This window comes from Ixodes scapularis, unplaced genomic scaffold, assembly GCF_016920785.2.
Source record: "Ixodes scapularis isolate PalLabHiFi unplaced genomic scaffold, ASM1692078v2 PGA_scaffold1__304_contigs__length_218370807, whole genome shotgun sequence".
Classification (NCBI taxonomy): Eukaryota; Metazoa; Arthropoda; class Arachnida; order Ixodida; family Ixodidae; genus Ixodes; species Ixodes scapularis.
The window spans coordinates 84,192,722-84,217,385 of record NW_024609846.1 but is presented as its reverse complement, the minus strand read 5'-3'; the positions used below and the strand labels follow the sequence as shown (position 1 = coordinate 84,217,385).

The window sequence follows — 24,664 nt, the reverse complement described above, 5'->3', positions numbered from 1 at the left end:
AAAAATGTCGCTGCTAAATTTAGGGGAGAAATTTCCTCGCTTGATCTAGCGGAAAAAATTTCACTGCTAAATTTAGCGGAAAATTTTCCCCTAAATGGGAGGCGAGCAGGAGAAGAGGAGGAGCATAGCCTTCACTCCGTACCTTCCCCTCCTCCTCCTCAAGAGCTGCGCTCTAATTTGGTGTTACAGGGCGTCGTAAACGGCTTTCATTTTTTTCTCCCGGTAGGTAGGGTGCACGCACCTGTTGTTGCTGCAAGGCGAGCAGCGCCTCGTGCAGTGCGGCCAGCTCTGCGGGCGCCCCCGTGCCGTAGGCGAACTGCGCCACGGCCACTTTGGTGCTCTGGAGGGCCTCGAGGGCCACGTGCGTCGGCGGCAAGGGCCCCAGGGACACGCTGCCCGGGGAGTCGTCGTCGGCCATGCCCTCGGCGCGGGGGTCGTCCGCGCCCACGCACTGGCCGCGAATGCTGCGGATGCATGGTAAGGGTAAACACGGGAACCGAGGGACGAAACAGGAAACTCCCGAGTGCTTTCGGCGAATCTACATACCTAAACAATACATTGATTTGCGATCGAGGTAATACGAACGAATTTCGCTGGCCCGCGAAAGCTGCATTCTGCTTGCACGTGGGACAATGAGACTAACTAAAATGCGACTAAAAGCAAACAATAAAGGGAGAAAGAAGGAAGTCGAGGGGAAATCGAAATTGGACAAGGTTAGATCTTGGATTGAATCAAACAGAGAGGCGCGGTTTCTGCACGGTGAATACATTGAAGAGCTTTAGTAAATTGTTTTTGGAGTTCCATAACGATACCTGATAACGTCCCGATGCGTGCGCGAAGTTGTCGGAAGATTGTAGAGTATTGTTATCCGCATGCAAAAAGATATACTAAAAAAAAAAAAAAGATTGTGACTTTTTGCTTTTTGGAGAGATTTCTGCTCCCGTCCTACACTGTTAGAAAATTCCATCAATCTACGTGGAAAAACCGAATAGAACATGTCCCGTTTTCTAGAAATGCATACAATGTGCTGTTTGCTTTCAAAAATGGGAACTGTACCATATGCATTGAAATGTGCTATTTAGGCAATAAGTATGAGCTTATCCGTATAAATAAAAAAACCCTTACAAGACTACAGTTTATAGTCGGTTCAACTGGTATAAGCGAATTGAACGCGCCCAAAAGTGCCGGATATCCAGCAATTTTTATGGAACTCTATCAGACCGCGGAAGTACAGTGCCCGTGAGCCGTGTTACGCCGCGCGCAGGAAGACATCTCTCACCCGCGCATGCGCAAGCCGCTGCCGGCCGGCGTGGGCCCGCGAGCTGCGGAGTGCTGCTGCCCGTTCGGAAGGCGAGTTCGGCGTTGTTATCGCGTCGTCAGAGGCGTTCAGCGGTGCGCAGACGGCTTTGTTTTCCAAGGTACGTATACGTTAAGTTGTTCCTAACGCAGTGTTATTTTACTATCTCTAAGGGTGTCGTATATCCCAAGTTCGGGATGCCCAGCGTGTAGCGTCTCGTCTTCCCAGCTGCACTAGGCCTTTTATAGTTCCTGATTCGGGGCGGCATACTGCCCCACCCTACTTAGTATTGATGGTATGCTGCGCTGGGCGTAGTTACGCGGAAAAAAACTGGAGAAATAAAGTTAATGCAGAAAGACAGACAAAAACATGCATGAATTGGCGCAGACTAACAACTGTTTAACTTCTTTCTCTTTTTTCTCCCCCGACCCGTATTTCCAAAATTGCGGCTAAGAAAACGAATGGTTGATGTCTTGAATTTGTTGGCTTCTGAACTTGATGGTGTTTGCTCTAGCTGCCTCTTTGATATACGAACTGGATGGTGTGTTTTTGTAGCGTTTACCTGGGGCCTGATGTTTGCTCCGACAAGTTTGGTATCTTATTGAGTAGATCTATTTCTTCTTGTCGCAAAGCTAGTGATGGCTCACTGACGCACGCTCCGTGTCTACCCGAGGCCATGTGAAAAGCCTCGATTATTTCACGCTTTGTTCTGTCCTTTGATCTGGCCAAGATGGAAGTAGTGTCAAGGAGAGCTTTGCAGTTGCATTTTGAACAATGCGCTGCAAGGTTGCCAGGTGCTCGCAGTTGTCCGCATGCATGGTTGTGCTCCCTTAAGGCCGGTTCTCACATGCAGCGAAGCGCTGATGTAGCGCTCCTCACGTGCCGTCAGCTACTTATCGTCTGCCATGAGCAACAGTTTTGACGGTGCGATACAAAGCTGGTGAACGCTCCCATCAGCACGCGCTTAGCGCGAGGTAAGCGCTATGCTTGTAGCGCTCCGCTGCATGTGGGAACAGGCCTTTAGTCTCTCGTTAAGGCATCTCCCAGTCTGCCCGACGTAGGATCTTCCACACGACAGTGGTATTTTGTATACCACACCTTCGACACATTCAACAAATTTGCTCCTATGTTTCACTTGACACAGTGCCTTGCTGTTAGTCTCGTCCACTTCATTGTTGACCTTCCTGCATAATCCTTTGAGCCTGAAAGGGGCAGATAGTGACACTCTGACTTCGTACCTTGCGGCGATGTTCCTCTGCTACTCGACCGTGTGAGCGATCTTGGCAGCTTGCTAAATATGCGGTGAAATAAGGATGGCACCTGCTTGATGCAGAGAAATAGTGCAGGCTTTTGCATCTTAGGAATAGTAGCGCATTATCGCCCGATATTTTGAGTCACCCAGTAAACTTATCCGCGCTGAGCCAGTAATCAATCATCGTCGTGGTAATACTCGTGTGCGTGCCGCGGATGCTCCGGGCGTTTTGCGTACTAAATTAATGCCATGTTTTCAGGACTGATATTTTCTAAATAACTTGAGCTTCTGATAAACGAATTTACTTCGAAATTACCCCGGTCGAGTTGAAACCTTTATTGTAATAGGTGGTATTCACTGGACGCCACATCGGAGCTCTCTGAACGCTGCGCATGCTCAGAGTGAACTCCCGCTTATGGCCTGAGGAGGCCCTTTTTATGTAGAGTAATGCTACATGCACGACGTCGTGCAGCTCAACCGGAAGTGGCTGTACGCACGACGCGCCTTGATGTTCTTTGATTGGACGACCCCAATCCTGGCCATAGTGGCAGAGCTTCGCTCTGCCATTAAAATTACTGATTTAGGGGTTTTGGACGACGCTCAGCAAATTTCTAATTGGAACCATATGACTATTTTCAGTAATTAAAAAGTTAATTAACGAATTTTAATTAATTAGCCGACTTATCGCGAAGATGAACCACCCCCAAATGCCCCCTGGGCGTATAACTCACTCGCACAAATCGGATAAGTGTAGCTTTCATAGCTTTTTTTTTTTAAAACAAAACTGTAAGAAAAAAAAAAAAAACGCTCGGTGTACCAGACGCATAACGATTCCTCAAACGTATTGCAGTATTCCCATGTAGATATTAAGGGTTTCATTCAGCTTGGTCAGACTTTCGCTGAGGCATTGTCAATTACATTAAACAAAGTGTCTAACTTTCGGCAGCAATTCGGAAAGGAATATGTTTTGTAGAGCAGCATATTAGCTTTAGCATTTGTGTTTGTTTGGCACGTTCAACAGCAACCTGGAACATGTTGTACCATGTTTTTGTTGAAACTTTGAACTTAGAAAGGCAAAGGCCTGATGTTAACGTGCTGCTTTCTAGACACCCTTATTCACAATTCGCTTAAAAATATTCGTTGCTCACATTAATTGGATGTGCTGCAGTAACTGCGTGACCTGCTTGGGAGGACCGTTTCTCTGTAAGTCATATTATTATGTTGCAATATAATGAAAGAATCAGTATGAATCTGGTATTCAGATACATTGTCATATAGAACCAATACTAGAACTTGTGCATCCTACGGAGCATGCAACTTATATTTTAATCCGCCTTAGTATCGATCGGCTTCAAATACATGAGCCCTTGTTCTGCAGGGGCACACGAATATACCTGTGACCGGGCTATGCTTATCAGTTAGAATAAGTAATATGAACCAAAAGACATGATTGTTCAGCATTCTAATAATGGGTGTATCTCAAAACGTCCCATTCGTATTTGAACCCTGCACATTTCGTCCTATTCTCATTTGGTCCTTCTCGTTTGAACCTTCTCATAAGATCCGAATCGTGTTTTTCGCAACTGGGCCCATTCTCATTTTGCCCGTTCGCCCTACGACCGAATGGCATTACTTCGGCATGCTTCTAACGTTGTTATGCCTTCGCGGCTTTGTTGATGAGCCTTACCTTGCTTGGGCCCCCAACATACCATTAGGTATATGTTATGTGTAGAGGTGCGCACTGAGAATCGTGCAATGACGCGTCCTTCCCTTCCTCTAAGCAAACGAAAAAAAAAAAAGCGATGAACATTTAATTTGGAAACTTTGTTTGAACAGAAATAGCATACATATTAGCAGTGGTTCTCAACCATTGATGTTTCGCGGACCCCTTGTAGAAAGGCGGAGATGATGGAGGACCCCGCTCGGGGTGAGGGGAATAGAAAGGTATAGGCTATCATGATAATGATTTAATAAATGGATATAACTAATTGCTAGTGTAGACTCATCTCATTGACACACGCACGAGAGTAATCACCCAAAAATTGGAACCTTTCTTAACGACGTGAAGAAAGACAACTAATATTGTCGTGCTTGACTGATAAGACATGGCTTCGCGGACCCCTATAGATGCCTTCGCGACCCCCATTTGAGAAACACTGCAATATAGAAGTGGTGGCATTGTCCCAGGTCGAGAGACATTTCGGAATATGATCTGGTTGCGATAAATACTTGGTCTGTTTTATTGTCAGCTAGTAGCTTTTCGCGACGATCTCGACTCACTGCTAAAATCCTTGGCAGAGAGAGTATGCCTGTAGCGTGGCACACACACACACGCACGCACAAAATATATCAATGTACTTATTAATATAACCCCCCCCCCCCCCCCCCCCAAAAAAAAAACTATTTTCGTATAGAACGAGTCAAGTGCGACGGGTCAAAGCGAGATATTTTTGAGAATGGCTGTTTTGAAAAGGGCCAGGTGAAAAGGGCGAAACGAGAACGGACTCAAATGAGGAGGGTTGAAATGCGAAGGACGAAACGGGAAAGGACCAAATGCGCCAGGTCCAAGAGAGAAGATCTTTTTGAGAATGGTTGTTTTGAGAAGGGCGAAACGAGAACGGGCTCAAATGATAACCTCCCTCTAATAATAACCAGAATATTCTGCTTAAGCAGTTCAGGCAAGTTTTTTTGTAATATTGCATTTACTGGTACTGTGAATTCCTTTTTTTAACCGAAGTATCGTTGGGTACAACTTTACTAGACAGGCGAGCTGGTTAATATGACATTCTACAAACCGAGATGGAGGCTTTGAAGACATACGTTTCAATTGAGACGGATGTGTTCGTCCTTCTTTGTAGCCTCCGTCTCGGGTTGTAGAATGTTTTAGCGTTGTGTGCTGACACAAGATCCGAAATGTGTCCAGTTATTACAGAGAACTGATGCCAGTAAGCTGAATCGTTTTTTTTTTTTTCTTTGTGTGTGTACAATCACAATTCGTTTTGATGCAAGGATCAGACTTGTAGGCTCATGGTGTGTGCACGGACTGTCCAAATTAAGGGCGTGTTTCGGCTTGAAAGTATACTATATACGAGGTTTAGAATTTGTCCAGATTGGATTACTAACCGATAGAGAAGTTAAAGAAGGAGCCAGGAACTCCTTAGCTTCTGTTATACATCCTCCTCTAAGAAATCCCACCCATTATTTATGTTATCTTTTTTTTTCAGGCGACTTGTGGCAATGAACCCGCTGGAGGGGTCCCGGCAGTCGTCAAGAAAAGTTGCTCTGGTGCATCTGAAGACGCAGGGAGCCCTCCAAGAGTTCTCGAAGTTCCAAAAGAAGTGGAAAGAAACTTCGGTGCTTGTTTAGATTAATCTTTCTTTACTATTGTTAATATTACAATTTGTTGTATAGGCCAAGATGGTTCTTTTCGAGATGTAGCATGTCAGCATAATTTTTGGTCACATTTTTTTAGGAGACTGCTCACTTTGATCTTTTTTTTATGGCTGAGCTGCCCCCCAAAATATTTGCGGCATGAACTGTGTTTTTTTTTTATTGTGTATCTGCTCCAGTCATTTAAAAGAAAAATAAATGTAAATATTTTTGAAGCAGCAAACTGTTCAGTCTTCTTTGCAATGGGTCCGTTGCTATGGGTTGGAACCAAAAGGACCAAGCGTGAACTTAGTTTGATAACGATTTTTTTACAAATGTTTATCTGCCTTTCTCCCCGTCACTACATGTGCAATGCTCTCTAAACTTGACGTAGCATGTGAACACTTTCTCATGGCATTCCTGGCTGTTCTATTGAGTATATATGTCACAGATTCATTGTTCTGTTTTCAGGATAGTGCTCGCATTAGATACGACAGTTCAAATTTTCCATACATACAAGTTTGGGGAACATTTGCGCATTGCAGGTAATTTTATGTTGCAAAGACGTGCATCAAGTTGCGCCTGCAAACTGCCAGGACATCCCTGTTTTGCATGTCGCATATCAACTTTTTCATGGAGGAGCTTGGCATGCGACATACAAAGCCCGGATGTACTCATGAATAGCGGCAGTAACATAAAATGGGGCGAGTACTATCACAAACAAGACTGAACTTTTTCCGTACGTACAAGAAACGTAACCTGTGTCGTTTTAGACGCATTGGAACATGTAATGTACTTCGTAAAAATGGTACATGTTCTGGCATGGCTTGCAACAGAACATGTGCTGCTGTGTGCCACGATGGTACATTTCCTGTAGCATACAGTACTTGTTCCGTGATGATGGTGTATGGAACTTGTTGTGGCTGCCCATACAGCAACAACATGTCCCGTACTAAAGAAGTATGGAACATGTTCTGTAGTCCGGTAACACAGTACATGTTGTGGCAACAAGGTTAGCATGTATGTGTCCCATATTTTGACAGGAGTTTTTCTAACAGTGTACAGCGTTGTTACCAACAGACGCGCGGCTGTGCTGAGAGGAACAGAAGCTCCTGGAAACGAAAATACAAGGTAGTATACTTTTTGTTGCTTTACGGGAAGTCCTTTCAGGAGGGTGTGCTGCATAGTGCAGTTGTAGCCGGTGACGCACGTCGGCGTGTCATTGACGGCAACTGTACTGAGCTTGCAATAATAGAGCACTAAAGAGCAGCTTCGACGTACTTGTCTGTCGGCTGTTGCGCCAATCAGACGCATTTCGTTAACACACAGCTTCCGTAGGTAGCTAATTCAAGTTCTTAATTTGTTACTCTTTACTCAAGCAAGGTCATTACTTAAAATTTTCATGCACGAAATGAACCATTTTTGGCAGCCTCTGTACAAAACATTAGATTGGTATGTTAAGAAACCGATTTATGCGATTCTTTCAAATGACCGACGATTTCTTTTCCTAACGCGGTATAGGTAGAAGGCTTTACGCTGTGAATAGAAGAGCATTGTGTGCCGTTAATGAGAAACTCAAAAATGTGTTGGTCAGCTGAAAGATGACTACTAATATTCTTAAAGGATCACTCCGGTCAATATTCTAAAACTTGGTATTACGACTGTTTTCAGCTAAAGCAATGCCTTTACAAGATTTTTTTTTTTTTAGCAATATTGTGTACAGTTTTATGAAGATCACGGGTCAAAGCTGGTTTAGGGCGTCTACGGCAAAACCGAAACAATCTGCTAGAGAAATGGCAACACTGATCATCAGCCATACGGCCGCGACGTGACGTCACGAGGTTGCTGCGCAGTGTTCCTTAATTAAAAGCTAACCCACTCGCCGCCTGGTAAAGAGCAGCTGGTCGTATCTTTAAAATCAGTTTTATTAAGTACGCGGCTTCACTTTGACTTCATATTTCGTCTGTGATCATATTTCGTGCTACTGAAGTGATACCAGTCATTTATTTCGGTTTTATTTTCGACCAGAGTTGTCCTCCAAGTTTCATTAGATGTTGACAGGGGCTTTGTCAAATGTAGAAGAACGTGTAGTAGGGCTAGTTGGTGAAATGTTTTAGAGAAGTCAATGAAAATTGCGTCAGTTTGAACATTGAAATCAAAACATGAATAAAAGGCCGCATAAAATGCTGTGAACTGTATTTCGCACACGCATGACTTACGAGATCTAGACTGATGTCCCAAAAAAAAGTTATTTTGTGAGCCCAAAAAAAATGTTTCAGTGAGGTCCATGCTTTAAACGAACGCAGCACTTGTGAGAGGAAGAAAAATGAGGTGCGAATTACTGATTAGCTCGCGATCCCGTCTTGTAAACAAGAATCACGTCAGTTAATCTCTTTATTAATTACATACGGCTTTGTAGTGCCTCAATGATGCTGCAGAGAAAATTATAGGAAATCTGTCTAGTGTTTTACACCACTTTTGAGTTAATTATGTGTATTATAAAACTATAGGTGTAAATTTTAGCATTTTGTTCGCCTTCATATCACCGGCGTGCTCGGTCGTGATAGGATTCATAGGGAGGCGAAAAAACTTGCATGAGTCAAGAATGCTTAGAAGCTACGTTAATAAAAATGGGGCTTTGTAGTCCATAATGGATCACATTTCGATATGATGAAAAAAACACTTCAAGCGACTGTTTGTACCGTTTATGAATGGTTACGATGCAGGCCGCGTAACGTCTGACCATTAGAGCTTTCCTAGATTTAGACACACCAAGCGCATAGAAAGTTGATGTCTCCAAGGTCATTTGGCCTGGCGTTCGACATATATGAACGGATGTACTTGAAACGGCAAAACAGCGTAAGGTCACCTAACGCGATCGATGGTGATTATGCTTCCGACCAGACGATATTGCTTCCGGCCAGACGATATTATTATTAAAGTTAAAGTGAGAGCACCAGTGAACGGTTTTACTATAGTCAGTTTAGTAGCGTTCCTCGGGGACGTTCAGTCCTCTGCGTGGCGCGTTTAGTCTATAGTCTAGACGTATCTTCAACAATTTTCTTTTATTTAGATTGGCCGATTGGACAGGAGTTGAAACTTGCCTCTTTCACTCATTACATTATTTTTAAGTAATAAACTTTGGAAAGAGGAGACAGAAAGGAAAAGCACCGACGACACGGTTTTGTAGGGCCATGTTACTCTGGAGTCTGGTGCGTGCCCGTTAAAAGTGAAAACTGCCTCCCTCCCTCTTCCACCCCCCCCCCCCCCCCCCCAAAAAAAACACCCCCTTTTCTTTCTTCTTTTAACACAAAAGCTTTTTTCTTTTTTTCCTTTTTTTTTGCGTTTGGTGATACCGTGACGTTGTAGTGAGCATTTATGCAAGTCTCTCGGCGAGCCGAGTCATAACGCGGAGTCACTATCTGTTTGTATACGTGGCGCGTTCACACCGTCGTACTTTCCGCCCCACTCCGGCATGCACGAGCGCTGTACAGCGGCGGCGCGTGTTCTGTGCACCTGGTCTGGATGGCCGGCAGGCCCATGGCGCGGCGGTCGGCGCAGGGAGCGCACCAACGCGGCTTGTGCGCGGTCAGCTGATCGACGCCGGGCAGCTCGGCCCGGCACCGGACGCAGACGTTCTCGTCGTCACTGCTCTCTTCTTCACCGCCGGTACTGCTGCCGCCAGGACCTGCACGCAGGAAGCGACACAAGTTAAGGACAGGCAATGATTCCCTCGGTAATTAGCGGGACCTTCTATTTTTTTCAGCCTCTGCTAACTGAACGAAGTGAGAGTTCGCCTGTAGCGAATACGCGAGAGAGTGCTGAGGGTTCATATACGGTCACTGACTAGGTGAGAACTGCGGGTTATATCGCTTTCCTGACTTTGCTATCTCTGTATAAGTTGATATGCACCTTTATTAATCTATGCCTACGTAAATGTGTGTCTTATGCAATCTTGTGCGCAGCAAGGACGAGGACAAAAACGGAGAACAAGGACACAACGAGGCTATTGTGTTGTGTCCTTGTTTTCCCCTCTTGTCCTCATCCTTGCTGCGCACTCAGGGATTACTTTCGTCATTCTTGTCCAGCTCGCTTGCACCTTTGCATTTAATTGCATTATAATTATAACCTTAAATTGCAAGCTTCACCCTTGTTGGTGTCCGACTGGTGGCAGCTGATAAAACCCGTTTGCTCTACTGACGTCTAACCCCTGGTTAGCTCAGTTGGTAGAGCGCTCCACTTGTAATGGAGAGGTCCCGGGTTCGATACCCGGACCAGGTGGATTTTTTCGGTCGCTCACCAGTCACCTAGCTGTGTTTGGAAATTTATGTTTGTCCTTTGTCCCTCTTGTTCCCCTACTCCAGGGATTACTTTCGTCATTCTTGTCCAGCTCGATTGCACCTTTGCATTTAATTGCATTATAATTATAACCCAAACCACCACTCTTCGTAAATGTGTGCTTCCTGTCTCCTATTCAGTCTCTCTGCCTGGCACCCTATATGCGTTTAAGTGTTTTTGTTTGTCCATACGTCTCCGTGAATCTCTCCATCTCTCTCGTTGCTAATTTCACCTCGAATGTTTATACCATAGTACACATTCGACAACAAGAGTAAAACAAACACACGTACAAAAAATATTAAACGGAATAAACACACGCGTATACACTGAAGCCGACGTGTGGGTCTTGAATAACCGACAATATAATTTTTTTTTTTATGCCGCAGTCACGCTGTTTACAGCTCATACAAAAGATGTGTTGTTCACGCAAGCATGTTCGAAGCACACTTGCTTCATTTGCTTCGAGCATGCCTGCAGACAGTTTTTTGTCGGGACCGTTATACGAGGAAGACTTTGGCCTCAGGTAGGTTTTGCTGACTGTCTTTTGTACGATGCATTAGCATTGTGTCCGTGGTTTTAGAATTACGCAAGGGCCGGATAAGAGCAGCCTCGAACGAAAAAGGAAGAAAAAGAAAAAGAAAAAAAAGCGGCAATAAAGGGGGAAAAAAACGCGACGATAGAAGAAGGAGCTGAAACGAGAGAAATCGACGAAAGCGAGCGCCAGTTGATGAGAAACACCCCGCAGTGTAGTGGCATCATTCCGCCTAACGTCTCCGAGCCAGTGAGAACTTCCGTCGACCCGCATCCACGTGGTAAAGGAGGCCACCGGCAGGTATACATACGCCAACGGACAAGATTTTCGGGCGACGAGTGGTAAAGACGCGAAGCGCGAAGGAACACCGCGACACCGAAATCAACCGCAGCCTAACGCGGACCACGGTCTGCGCAAAAAGAGGAAACTCGTCCGCTACGCTCATCAGAGAGACCGTTTCCGCGCGCGCTCGACGTAACGGGTCTAACTCGATTCGGAAGGAGAAAATCATCTCAATTACTGCGCAGACGCGGAAAAACCCGTGGGACGCACGGGGGAGGGCAGGTGTATCCAGTCGGCTCCACCGGCGAACACACACAAACACCGGCCGCGGAACTCCCTCTCGCGTTTCTAACGGTGCTCCGTGCCGAGCCAGAAAGGAAGGAGAGAAAGGGGTGGAACATCCCACTCCTGTATACGGAGCCGGCAGCGCACGCGGACCAAATGATCCATCCGCGAGATTGGCGGTTGGTGCTGGGTGGAGGCAGGCGCCGGCCCTTCCTAGCGTTCCGTACCCCCTGTTTGTGTGTTTTCTGCTTCTCTCGCCACCCCTCGGCGCGGGTGTCGGTGAGAAGGCTAGGTGCGCGCGGCGGTGCCATTCAATATTTCACGCGTGCCGTTCTTACGACGCGCTTCATGCAATGGTTAGTAAGCCCCCCCGGTTCCTGGAGCAACGGGCGGCCGGGAGCGGTGGATGGAAAAAGGTAACGGGTTGTACCGACTACTCTCCGGCTCTGCGCGCCGTTAGCGAGGGTCGTGCCGGGCATAACGGAGCAGCAACAATCCACTGCCATCTTCTTTTCTTTCTTTCTTTTTGCCTCCATTCCCGGGCAACGAAGCCGCGCTTGTCCCGCCGTCTCATACATACGGAGCTGGAACGCATCGAGTTTATGGCGTTGATAGACGGCCCGGGGGATGTTCTATGAACCGGTGAACTGGCCCTTAATGAGATATCATTCGGAATATCGTCAAGCACACACTCTACGTAATCCGGTTTGTCCACTTTTCCGCAAAGCACTCGGGAGAGCGAATCGCCGCAATTTGCTGAGAGAGCTGGGCAAAATATAACTATAAAAAAAAAGGGCTTTGTTTTGACACTCAGCATGATGTGAGCACGTGAGACGTCAAGCTCGCTGTCACAGCGCAGACTGATTACTGTTTTTCATGTTTAAGCATATTTTAAGCTTCGTTATTTGCAGAGCTTTCACCGTTTATCGCAAGCGATTAGCTCTCATATCGCGCTTTCCAGGAAAGTAAATGCACTAGATACCTTGAAGTGTACAAAGTGCCCTCCCACCCCCTCCTCCAAAAAAAAAAAGAAAAAAATTGGCAGTTTTCTTTTTTTAGTTTAATACTAAATTATGGGTCGCCGAACCCTAGTTATCCGTCGAGATGTATACAGTGAAACCCGTTTAGAACGAACCCACGTACAGCAAATTATTGTCGATATCGAACTCACAAAAAAATTGAAATAAAAATGTATTTAAAACTTTTACGTGCATTTTTATAACTTTTTATAACGAACAATCTCTTGGCTATATCGAACTTTTTCCCCCCGGGAAGGCTTCTAAAAACGCGCAAACAATCCTCTTCTAGCCAGTTTCTCTCCCCCCCCAACCCCCCAACCACCCTTCCCCCCATAAAATAATATAGAAAAAAAACAATAGATTATAAAACCTCTGGCCGCAAACAGAAATGAGAGGAAAAAAAATCCACGGGGGCAAAAAAAAAAAAAAAATTCAGCGCAAGGCGGTTACAAAGAGAAGCGATTCAGAAGGGGAGATAAGCTAAAAAAAAAAAAAAAAAAAACTCTGCACGCATGCGCAAAACATACAGCAAATGGATTTCTTGAGTGGTAATTGTGGCACGATTTAATTTGTTTACTTTTGGCGATATGACCCGTGTATAACGAACGCATCGCGGAAGTTCGCTGTATAGGAAGCTTTTGCTATATCGAACTACTTGCTCGAACTGGTCGTGGCGTTTCCTGCTGTTCGTTATAAACGGGTTTGACGTAGCAGTAGTTGTCCGAAGAATGGTGCCAAAGTTGCTAAACCAACCGTTAGCTTATTAGAAAAGTTACGCGTTATTTACTAAGAATTTCAATGGAAAAATGGCGGCCGATGTTCAGAAACTGTTCAGAAAATGAGGCATATATAGTGAATAAGATAACATCTAGTTCTGAAACTTTTGCTACATTACGGCGTAAAATGAGCTTTGGGCAACGCAGTTTATTTTGGCAATAAAAAATACATTTTTCTTTCTTTTCTTGACGCATGACGAAAGCGACAAAACGTTTTTTTCATTTTTTTTCTAAAATGCTATTAAGTGTAGAGAGCCCAGCGTGACCACCTGAACCGTAATTCTCAGTGACACACCCCAGGCTTCAGGTCCCGGTGATAACGGTTTCTCTTTATTATAATTTAATCCTCATCTCTTACAGAGTGATCCTCCGTCGATCACAGAAAATTGCCTCCCCAGCGCTCTTAAAAAAAAAAAAAAAAAAAAAAAAAAAAAGTACACTTACGTGTTTTTTTGTTTTTTTTTTAGGGTGTGACAACAAAAGGACATCTTTCCAGTAGTGGCTAACCTCACCATACTCGTTGTCACTTAAAGAGTGAAGAAAGCTCTGCACATTATTCATGCGCTGCGCGAAATTTTAAGATTTGGTTGTCGAAGGGGGAAATTAGTAACTTTACGCGAGGAGCCGGACGTTTTCCACTACGCTTCTTGAGGGGAACACGACTATAGAGGAAGAGAAGATTTGTGGAGAGTGCATCGTCAATTCAAGACCTCTCGTTCACATACCGTGATTTAGCACAAAATATTTGAGAAAGAGAAAATTCGTCGAGAAAAACAAACGCATCCGAACGCGAACAATATAGTAGTTAATATTATTATTTTATTTTATTGTGTTTTGCCAGGAAAATAAATCCGCCAGGTGTAGTGCTCTCATTCGCTAGTTTATTTGGTTGTTATTCAGCGCCGTATACGCCCCAGTTTCAGCCGCCCTGAACCGTAGCACCGCACATTCGCACGCGCCTTACGCGACGATAATCCTAATCACCGCTGGCTTGGGGTTAATCTCCCCTCACTCGATCTTTTATGTTTTCTTTACGAAATATTTTTGTTAGGGCAAATAGTGCCGTGAATATCACGGGAAAACTCTGCATCCGAATTCGCAGTAAACCTTTGGAGTGAGCTAGATGGTTTAAGATTACACAGGTATTAAAAAGCCCGCGTCCGTTTTGCTGGTGTCTAGTCCTTGTTCCTGTCTCCTTGACGCCTTTTAATAACATCATAATTAAGAGATCTGGCCTTTTCTCGCCGGTTTATCACGGTGCTCAAGTTTACATGGAGAAATTTCAGTGCGTAATTTTTTTCTCTTGGGAAAAATCTTTTTTGGCCTTTCCACCCTGGTGAAGAAGGAAGACCAGCGAAGCTGTACTATGGTGGGAATGAAGTAATGGCCGGCCGCAAGTCGGCAAGCCAGAGTGGAAAGGCTGGAGAGGTTGCCGCCATCTATGAACGACGGCGGCAACCACACAACTGGCACACCGGTTGTCTGGTTGCCGCCGTCGGTCATACATGGCGGTAGCTGTCCAGAGTTTAGTGTCATCATTCGTTTACTGACGCACACGATCCTGGGGAAACTAGCCCTTAATTAACAGCTCCGCTGTAAAAGTTAGAGTATTGGCCTTCCAATTCGATCCGAACAGCTGCCCTATATTGTAGCGGTATGAACCAGCGATGTTCACACATTCAACGGTGTGGACACCGTGTCCATATATTCAACGGCGACATCCGAGACAGAAATAGTTCAGGACTCTAATGCTCATGTGTCTCAGTTGTTTATACTACACGAGGCACCGAAAGGGCACGTGACATTCGAAATCATCTTTCTCCGATTAATCGCGAATCGTCCATTGCCAATTTACGAGCTCCATGTTTGACAACATATGCGTTTGATGGTTTGAGTAAGTGTGGTTTGTCGCTATAGCATCAAAAGCCAAATCGATTGTACGAAGGTTCAGGCCGCGGGAAGTCATACCTGAAATAGAATGTTGTCTCAAGTTCGTTGGAGATGGACAATGGAAGCGGTAAAGTACGATCGCTAACCTAGTGACATGGCTATGGGTTACGCAGTAATAATCCAACAAACGCAAGTACAATCTATACCCAGATGGAAGGCGTACGGAGTGGAGTTTCAACTCTCAATTTCTCGAGTGTGCTTCATCACGAACACTCGGTCACCGAACCCGCTTGTGTGGTATACACACCATGGATCTACAAATGAATACGTGGACCCCAAGAAGGCCTTCGGCGCGCTCTGACACACGTGCAATGAACCTCCTAAACTACTTGGCAATACCTAGACACACGTTCAACGAGCGAGACAATGCGATCAAAATCGGCTGGTTAAAAAGCGGGCAAAGGAAGGCATAGTGTTCGTTAGACACCGATCCCATATACCCTAGGCGTCCACCGCGCGGCGATGCATATCGCCTCAGCACAAGCGCCTCACTTCTCGACGTTGTTCGACGACGAGACCGAGAAAGTCTGTCTTCGATAAGCGCCTCGACGAGGGCAGAGAGGGCACGGCGGCCCGATCGCGGCCAATGGCCACGATAAGCCCGGCGGAGCGTTGTTTCTTGGCGACGCGCCTCGACGAACGAGGCCAGATGGGACGTAAACCTGGAATGCGTCTCACCACGGCGGCCCAACGGGCACCGAGGGCGAGCCAGGGGCGGTCTGCCTACTGTAGACACCCCGTACGCCCCGAGGGAAGTGGATGCGCTGCAAAAGAGACCATCGGAGCTCAACATCGATGTCGACGCGTCTCGGTCGACTGTCTCTCGCCACTCAACACAAGGCCTCCGTATGGGACGTCAATCTTCTCGCTCTGGAAATCACTCGTCAAACATAGGGTGACCATATTCTTCAAGGTAGAAAACGGGACATCCCAGCCGCGACGGCGAAAAGAGGGAGGGGGGGGGGGGGGAGGGGGTGTACATAAGCTTGACTTAGGAAGAAAATTTTAATGAAATAACTTGTCTTATTTCATAACATTCGCGTATTTCACTAACCCCTAGAAAAAAGCCACACTGACACTTCAGTTGCATGCACTCATTTGGAAGGTCCTGCTTCGGGTCCCTCGTTGGTGTGGGCGACATTTGCCGACGACGGAAGTTTTCTAAGCAGGACTTTATTCTTCAAGACTCGGTTGTAAAAGTCTGTCACTTTTGTGGGAAGTTCAACCGCAAAAGTAGCATTGCTCGGAATCTTGAGACAAGAAGGCGAAACTTCTCGCATGTCCCCGTGGAGTTCCTAATTAAAAAGACGGGCTCCACTGAAAACGTGCATTCAGAGAAGCACAGGGGCAGTTCTACGACCCGGGAAATCTCGGCGCAGCATACATTCTGTTTTCACCTCTTTAAAGACTTGCACCTATCTCTCAGAGACCTGAAGAATTCCTCTTCCAGTTTCTTTTCAATCCTTCTTGGCAAGGGTCCTCCATTGGTGAACACACATGTATTTTTCTTCGGCATTTTCGAAAAAGAGTGCAGTGTCGCCAACCGAGATTCTACATGCATGCTATATCCAGTGAATAATATATATATATATATATATATACATTCATATTTCTACACACGCGTCTTCGCGAGAAAAAAAAAAGTGTTTGTGGGCAAGAACAGTTCTAAAGTTTTCTTGTAACTTGTAACGAGTAGGCGTATTTTCGGTTTGCTTTTGCTCGCTTAGTGCCAACTTCGACGCTATGCTCTCCTACGAAAACTGGGCATGATTCATTATTGGGACAAAAAGACGGGACGGCTAAAGCGAACCTCAAAAACGGGACTGTCCCGGCCAAAACGGGACGTCTGGTCACCCTAGTCAAACAACACTTCAGTGTTCAGAAAATCCACAGCCCAACGTGGGCGTGTTAGTTGCCTCGGAGAGAGAGCGAAGTCCGCGCTATACGTACAAACCCTGAGTATGGAATCGATTTGTCTGCGTGCTCCTTTGTGAATCCAAGTATTCGCGAATTTATTTGTAGTATATTCAACCTATGGGCCTTCAATATAAACCTCCTGGTGAATGGTGAGCTTCAGTTTCGGTGATTTTGTTGGGGCCGTCGGTGCACCCACTATAAATGGAACCAATTTAAATGTCTGGTCTTCAGTCTGATACAATCACTCACACACACTCACTCACTCTCTCGTTGACAGACACTGAACAATCAGTCACTCACTCACACTGCCTCTGTCGCTCGCACACACAAGTCCACGCGATCTCTTTTTTTTTATGTTCAACGGTGCTCTTGTTCTCTGAAGCCACGAACTCTCGCGTGCAGGGCTCTGGATTTATAATACAAAGAGTAGACGTCTCTTCAAGGGGCGGTGCAATGACATTCAACTGGAATGTTTTTCATTTTACACAAGCTGACTGGCACTAGTGGGACTCAAGGATACTCGCATACAACGCCACCGGCCAAGAAACTCCCTTGTTGAGGTGTAATTTCAAGGACAAAAGCGAGCGTTTTAATTCAATCTCTCCTTCGCGAAACTTGATGAAGTAACGGAAGGATCGCAGTACCCTCAAGTGACGATATTTGAATGCGGCTCATAATTTGGACCCGAGCATTGTGTGGGCACTCGATTTGGGCTCGTGATAATCGATAGCGAGAGAAGCATTCCCGCGTGTCCAATCGCTGCAATGACGACAATAGCCGTACCCTAACAATGTCTGGAACTCAGCGCGTATCCTGTGCTTTGCCTCACCCAGCGTGTGGCTATGATCAACATTGGCGGCATTTAATCGGCTCCAGATCACATGGCCGCTTGTTCTGGCTGCGAAATGAGGGGGTGAGGATGCTCGTTTATGTTTTTTTTTTTTTTTTGCGACTTTGATTGCATGGGGGGAAAAACAAACGGGTGTTTCACAAGTCATTAACGTCAGTGATCCGTTTTGAGCGGTATTTGCGCAAAGTACAAAAATCGTTGCATCGCCCCTTTAAAGGGAATTCACACGAGGGATGCATTTCGGGGAGGAATGTGCGCGACGTCAGCGATCGGCGGAACCAGCGGGACTTCCTTCCAGAATCAAACATTCACACAAATGGCGGGGAGCAGAGAGGAATGTCAGTGTTATCAGACGCATTCAGCGGTCGCACTCTCGACAACAGGGCTCCGTGCCCGCTGACAAGAGTAGAAAAATGGAGGCGAACATGAAACGGCGATACGTGATTATGGCAGACGCGTTGTTGGATGCAAAAGACAACGTACTTCTTCCCACTAAAAGAAATATGATTTTTGAATGGATCGATGCAACACAAAAGGACGTAGAATAAAAAACCAGTTGTAAGAGAAGCGGCTCGAGCAAATCATCGATAAATAACGAAGACTCTTTCGGGTGCCTCGGACAAACATGCGCAACAGCGCAAGCCACCCCGATGCGACCGCCGGAATCTCGTTGAGGACAATCTGTAAAGCCACCAGACACGGGAACAAAATATCGCCAATTGCAAACAGATATCGCGTAGAAGCGAGGAACGTTTGTCCAGCCCGAGCAAAAGTTCCCCCATTCCCCTGTTGTCAACTCGGCTCCTCGCAAACTGCGACGTTGTTACCACGCGATGCGCATTCCCGACAGCAAAGGGCGGAATGTCTCCCCGCGTGAATACCCTTTTATTTGCGTCCCCAAACTGTGAACCGCATGTGCGTGGTCCAGCGCAGCTCTCGCGCTGCTTTCAAACAAAATTTACAAGAGTGAACAGAAGAACGAACGACATGCGCGAGTTCTCGCGCCTGTCGCTCGCACTGAAATAAGGAGCGCGACACCGCGGCGCCGGAGAAAAGCTCACCCGTAATTGACACGTCTCTGGACGCCGTTCGCGCGAATTGTCGCACCGTCCGAGGGAAGATACAAAGCCCGGCGACACTAATTCCCACTTTAATTTGCTGGACACCGCTTCCGTTCGCGTGCAGCGGAGATGTCCAGTCTGCTGCTAACGAGCTGCGGGCCACGTCCAGCGGCAATAATTAGCAGGGATCCCGCACTCGCGAGCTGTAGGCTTAGCGCTCGCTCCGGGCTCCTTGCCGTATTCCCCTTCTCACCTCAACACGTGCCTCCCAACTGACGCGCTGTCTCATTAAGGCCCGTCATAGAATAAAGGCCCGAAAATCCTGCAGGTAGCCCGAGCTTTGAGAGACAAAAAAAAAGAAGGTTTCAAGCCCCCGTGCTGACAATTTTAAATCCGTAAAGAACGACGAAACAAAAAAATAAAGAGAAGAAAATGCCGCTTTTTCTATAACGAGTCCGATTGCAGAATGTCTGTCCGCCGAACAATTTGCAAATGTCGTTTCGGAATGGAGTCTGTGGAAGAAACCTTAATTTACTTTCGTAGTCTGGTGGCCGACTCTTTAGAATTCTATTGGCGACGAAATCGAGCTACATGGGCTGCTCTGTCCAGCTTGTTTTGCGCAGCGCTCGGTGCTTACCCAACACAAAGCCCGTGGACCACTGCTGTGGGACAACTTCTTTACGTCATCTAGCTCGACTGAGCGCAGGGCACAAATTGGACACGCGGGCAGCATCAACGTTCTGCTGGGATTCGTATACAAGTGGTGCTTCGTTGATTGAACAGAAGCCCCAGCCGAGCGCCCACGCAGCGTTTGGTTACGTCAGTCAATTAAGCGCTGTTTCACAGACACAAACAAACATATACGCTGTTCTCCCCAGGAGTTTAGTTCTTAACTTAAGCACAAGGGGGGTGACGCTTGGATTTCCTCCCCCATAGGCAGGTATACGTTTTGGTGCCTGGAACACGCTGCCAAGTTACACATGTAACACCGGCCCGGGTAATTTTGATGTTTACGTTTGACCGATTTTTCAACTTCCCTAACCAAAAAAAATTTCAAAAAATGTTAAACGTTTTTAATAACCTTTAAAAATATATTTAAAAAATATTAATGAGAGATTATGCTCGTGCTGTGCTGATCGCTGAACAAAATTTCGGCTCGTTGAAATTGAAACATGGGGACACTCCCGGTTACACAGTGTTACTAATTGCCGATACGCAAGCAACGCCATAACTGACGGACGGTCGCGTCTGCTGCAACTAACCATGCGCATGGGCAACCCAAGAAAGGTCCCATTTGTTACGTTACCTGTAAGCCCTCCGACTGTAAGCTCTTCAAAGCTTTCTGCCGTAGATCATTTCGCCCAGTTGGTGAGTATTGCTCTGAGTACTTGGCGGCCACCAGGCAGTGCTAGTTATGAACAAAAAGTAAGGGCGCAAACGAGCTGGTGTACATTGCACATGGTTGAAAAAACCCCGAGACTGCGGGTAAACGACACAACACTAACAAGTCTCTAACACAGCTGAAATTTTTATTTTCCAAACCTGGTTATATAGGCACTTCGATACAAAAGAAAAAAAGGGGGAGAGGGTGAGAACCCCAAAGAATGCCACTTTCCACCAATGTAACCTCTGACTAAACAGAGTCTGTTGTCCTTGTTGTTTAGTCAGAGGTGGAAAGTGGCATTCTTTGGGGTTCTCACCCTCTCCCCCTTTTTTTCTTTTGTATCGAAGTGCCTATATAACCAGGTTTGGAAAATAAAAATTTCAGCTGTGTTAGAGACTTTTTAGTGTTGTGTCGTTTACCCGCAGTCTCGGGGTTTTTTCAACCAAGTGCTAGTTACAATTATAAAAGACACTAGAAACAAGAAAAAGACGTAATGCACTTAATTTAATACGGCCACGGAGACGTTTTCTTCGAAATTTGTATCGTATTAAATATTAGATGCATAATCTATACACACACCAAAGGATCCGTCTTTTGCACTTTGTCCGTTTTTGTCTTGTCTAAGTGTTAATTTATTCTTTCAGTTTTAGTATTACTTGCTTCAACAAACTTTCAGCTCCTTGTAAACTAAAACTGACACGATAGATTCCTTTGTATTTGAAAAAAAAAAGAAATCATAGGAATTGATTATTAATGTAACTGTATTTGAGATCACAAGATACCTGCGGCAGAAGCAATTCTTTCCAGTAGTCGCGGCGGTTCCTTCTTGGCTTTTTAATCATTGTTACATTTGCTTATATTTAGATGCTTTCAATTTCCTTACAGAAAATGGTGGGATCTACCCAAAGATACAGGATGCCATCCGGGACTAAAAACAATCCACCCAACGCGAGCAAAGAAAAGGGGGCGGGAGGGGGGGGGGGGGGGAGGGAGGGGGGCAGAAAGAAATTCGCCATAATGCAGTTTAATGGGGACCCTGCTTCTACATTCGGCAACTTGAAGTGCAGAAAAATAACGAAAATATTTCACCAAAAGCTTAAAATTTATAAACACAAAATAATACATAGATTAAAAAACAAGAGAGAGAAAACATTGGTGGAAAACTTTTTTTTCGTTTGCAAGCTTAACGTGGACGTCTTTCTCATCTATAAAGGTCGGTAGTGTGAGCAGTGTAAACCGAAGGGTTTGGTAGCGCATCCAGATTCGCCGGGAGAGCTCGACAGAGATATAGCAGAGAAGGGTGCCACCCGCCACGATGTCTCCGTCATCCTGTCGGGCACCACTCCGGACGCACCGCAATTATTAGGGAAGTCGTATATATGTTCTGCAGTGAATAGCGTCGCAGAGATGAAAAACAAAGGGTCTACGAAAGCTGCATTATGATATTGGGGTGGTCGCTGTCCTGTTGTTAGCTGTAGGAACGTGACCAAAGAAGACGGGCGGTCGGAGTCGTTGCAAGCGTCGTCGCTGTGTGCCAACGCGTGGCTCCTGGAACTTCTTTCGACTTGTTGCCTTCTGCAGAGCGAGCTACAGTGACAGGCGCGTCTGCCGTATCTGGTATAATGACAATGACCGGAGCCTGACAGCATCTCATCTGGCTCGATCACAACGCAACTTGTGTATGGATCGACACGCTGTTTTCAAATAGGTTCTCATTTGCCCATATGCGAGGTTGGGCACTGCGCCTGCGCTGAAATTAGATTCGAGTGAAGTGAAGCGCCTGCGCGTGCGATGAATGGATAGATGGATGGATGAGGCTGACCCTTTTGAATCGGGCGGCGGTTCGCGCAACCTATAGCCAGTCACGCTTGTTGGTGCGCTTACGCCATTCCACTGATCGCCCTCATACGTGTCATCACTCTTTGTTATGCTGTAAAACTACGATCTGACTATAAAACGCCGCGTATGCGTCCAGAGTACAGGGAATTGGTATCTTGTTGCCTGGGTGATATGCGTGATTCACACTCCCAGCGACTCGTCGCGCAGTCCCTCGATAATATTCACCGCTTCTCACGGGAAACAAACAGCCACGACGAAGCATATTTTGTGTCAAGAACATCAGATCTTCCAGGTCCTTCTGCTGCTGAATACAGGGCCGTTTCGTTCCCAAATATCTGCACCGTCACGCCAGTTTCCGACATGTAGATACTAATCGGGAAATTTGCGTTTGATGTACTTCATCTGTATATTTATTTATTTAGTCGGAACATATTGCCAGCCGTTAAGCCGAAGCAGGAGGGGTAAACTGGCTGGTACAGTTCAAAAACTATATATCTGGCATATTTTCTCGATACATTCGCACAATTTACAAAATTCGTTCAATTCAGGGACATTTAGTAATTTATTCAATAGCTCTCTCGAAAAAACTCCGCAAAAAAAAAAAAATCTATTTCAACTTAACAATTTCCGAAATTTCAATACATGCCAGAAGAATGATATAAGACAGTATTACACTATTCATTAGAGTACTACCTAATCAAAAACTCAGGAAGCTATTTTAGTTTTTATTCCGAGGCCCGACATATTTGTTTCCTCCGTGCCAACATATTTCTTCACACTGGGTCTTAAGAACCCAATTCGTCAGATCTTGAATTTCTGGCAGCCATATACACGAAACGTAATCTTCCCAAGCACTGTAATAGCGCTTCGCCTATAGCACATACATAAAAAAAAAATTCAGTATTTCTATAGATACGTTTCTATCTGAGAAGACTTCTTTTTTCATATCAAGTACAGTATTGGCGAAAGTCGTGACGAATGACGAAAGTAATCCCTGGAGAAGGGGAACAAGAGGGACAAAGGATAAACATAAATCTCCAAACACAGCGAGGTGACTGGTGAGCGACCGAAAAAATCCGCCTGGTCCGGGTATCGAACCCGGGACCTCTCCATTACAAGTGGAGCGCTCTACCAACTGAGCTAACCAGGGGTTAGACGTCGCTCACCAGTCACCTAGCTTTCGGTCGCTCACCAGTCACCTAGCTGTGTTTGGAGATTTATGTTTGTCCTTTGTCCCTCTTGTTCCCCTTCTCCAGGGATTACTTTCGTCATTCTTGTCCAGCTCGCTTGCACCTTTGCATTTAATTGCATTATAATTATAACAGTATTGGCCCCTGTAAAGCTGTCATTCCCGTGCACACCTATGCACTGAGGCCAAGTAACCTTTAAAAATGCTCTCGCTCGCAAGACCAATGGTAAGGTTTGATGCACTTGTAGCACGACTGGGGACCTTTCATAAATCGTCCCCGCCGTCCCGCAACTTTCTCTGCAAACTGCTACGACGAGAGACTAGCTGCGTTATCGGGGAGTTTTCGTAGACCGCGTTTCCCCCTCCGCTAAGCCCTCCGTAACGAAGAAGCCGCTACTGCGCCTGCGCGCCGATGGCCTTGACTGTAGAGTTCCGGGCATCGAAGCGGTTTGCGGAAAGTGTTGCGGTACGGCGGAAATCATCTACGAAAACTCCCTATCGTCGCATCTTCGTTGCGGAGAGCCTAGCGGGACAGCGGAAACGATTTACGAAAGTCCCCACTAACATTTGTAGGCCACGTGGGGCCTCGCAATGAAGCTAAAACGGAATGACCTGCATTGGTGGCCATACTATGTATATGAGTCAGTGAGAAAACTGCTTTGTCGAGGGGGGGGGGGGGGGGGGGGGCTTCCTTCTGTGGCCGACGTAAACATTACCCAAAAAAGTAACTAACTACCGTTCTTCGTTGTTGCTCCTTACCAATTCTCAAAAGGAAAGCGTTGCTTGACCTAAAAAATATTGAGTTACATTTCTAGTTACTTTGACGACAAAATACACGACTGCTTTTGTTTAATGGTTGATTGTTTTCTTTTCAGAGGTCGTTCCACTTAACTCTCGAAGTTTTCATCGATTATGTTTCTCCGCTTCTTTGAGAATACATCTGCGGCGACGCTGAAGATTCGTTCTACTGACGCGCCCGAAGTTAACGGCAGTGCTGTGTGCTTCAGAAAGAGCTGCTGAATCTGGGGGTCCCCTCTTTCCTTTGTTCTCTCTGCTTCTAAAGTTCCAAGTTGACAATGGGTACTTAGCCTTCGCGTGTTGCCAATCTCCGGGTTTACATTCGGTCAGTACACGATTCTAAAAGGTTCAACCAACGAACCATATTGTGTTGTGTGGGGGAAGGACGTTCCCAGCTGTAGACTTCGACTGATGTGTTCAGCGATGGACGTTGCTAAACTGTCATACTGTTTAATTTTTTTTAGGGGGGGGGGGGGGGGGTATCTGCTTTTGCCGCAATACACGCGCACGCGGGTTAGAATTGAAT

General features: G+C 45.9%; 1 protein-coding gene across 1 annotated transcript in view; it reads right to left on the bottom strand.

The window, feature by feature from the left end:
* The window catches only part of LOC8053971 (sal-like protein 3), a 171,367-nt gene that overhangs the window by 17,207 nt on the left and 129,496 nt on the right, over positions 1-24,664 (bottom strand). Inside the window, exons 2-3 of the mRNA XM_042290816.1 lie at positions 9,435-9,606; positions 242-464 (exon numbers count right to left, since the gene is read on the bottom strand). Of these exons, the coding sequence (XP_042146750.1) occupies positions 242-464; positions 9,435-9,606 (395 nt within the window). The remainder of the gene's footprint in view (positions 1-241; positions 465-9,434; positions 9,607-24,664) is intronic.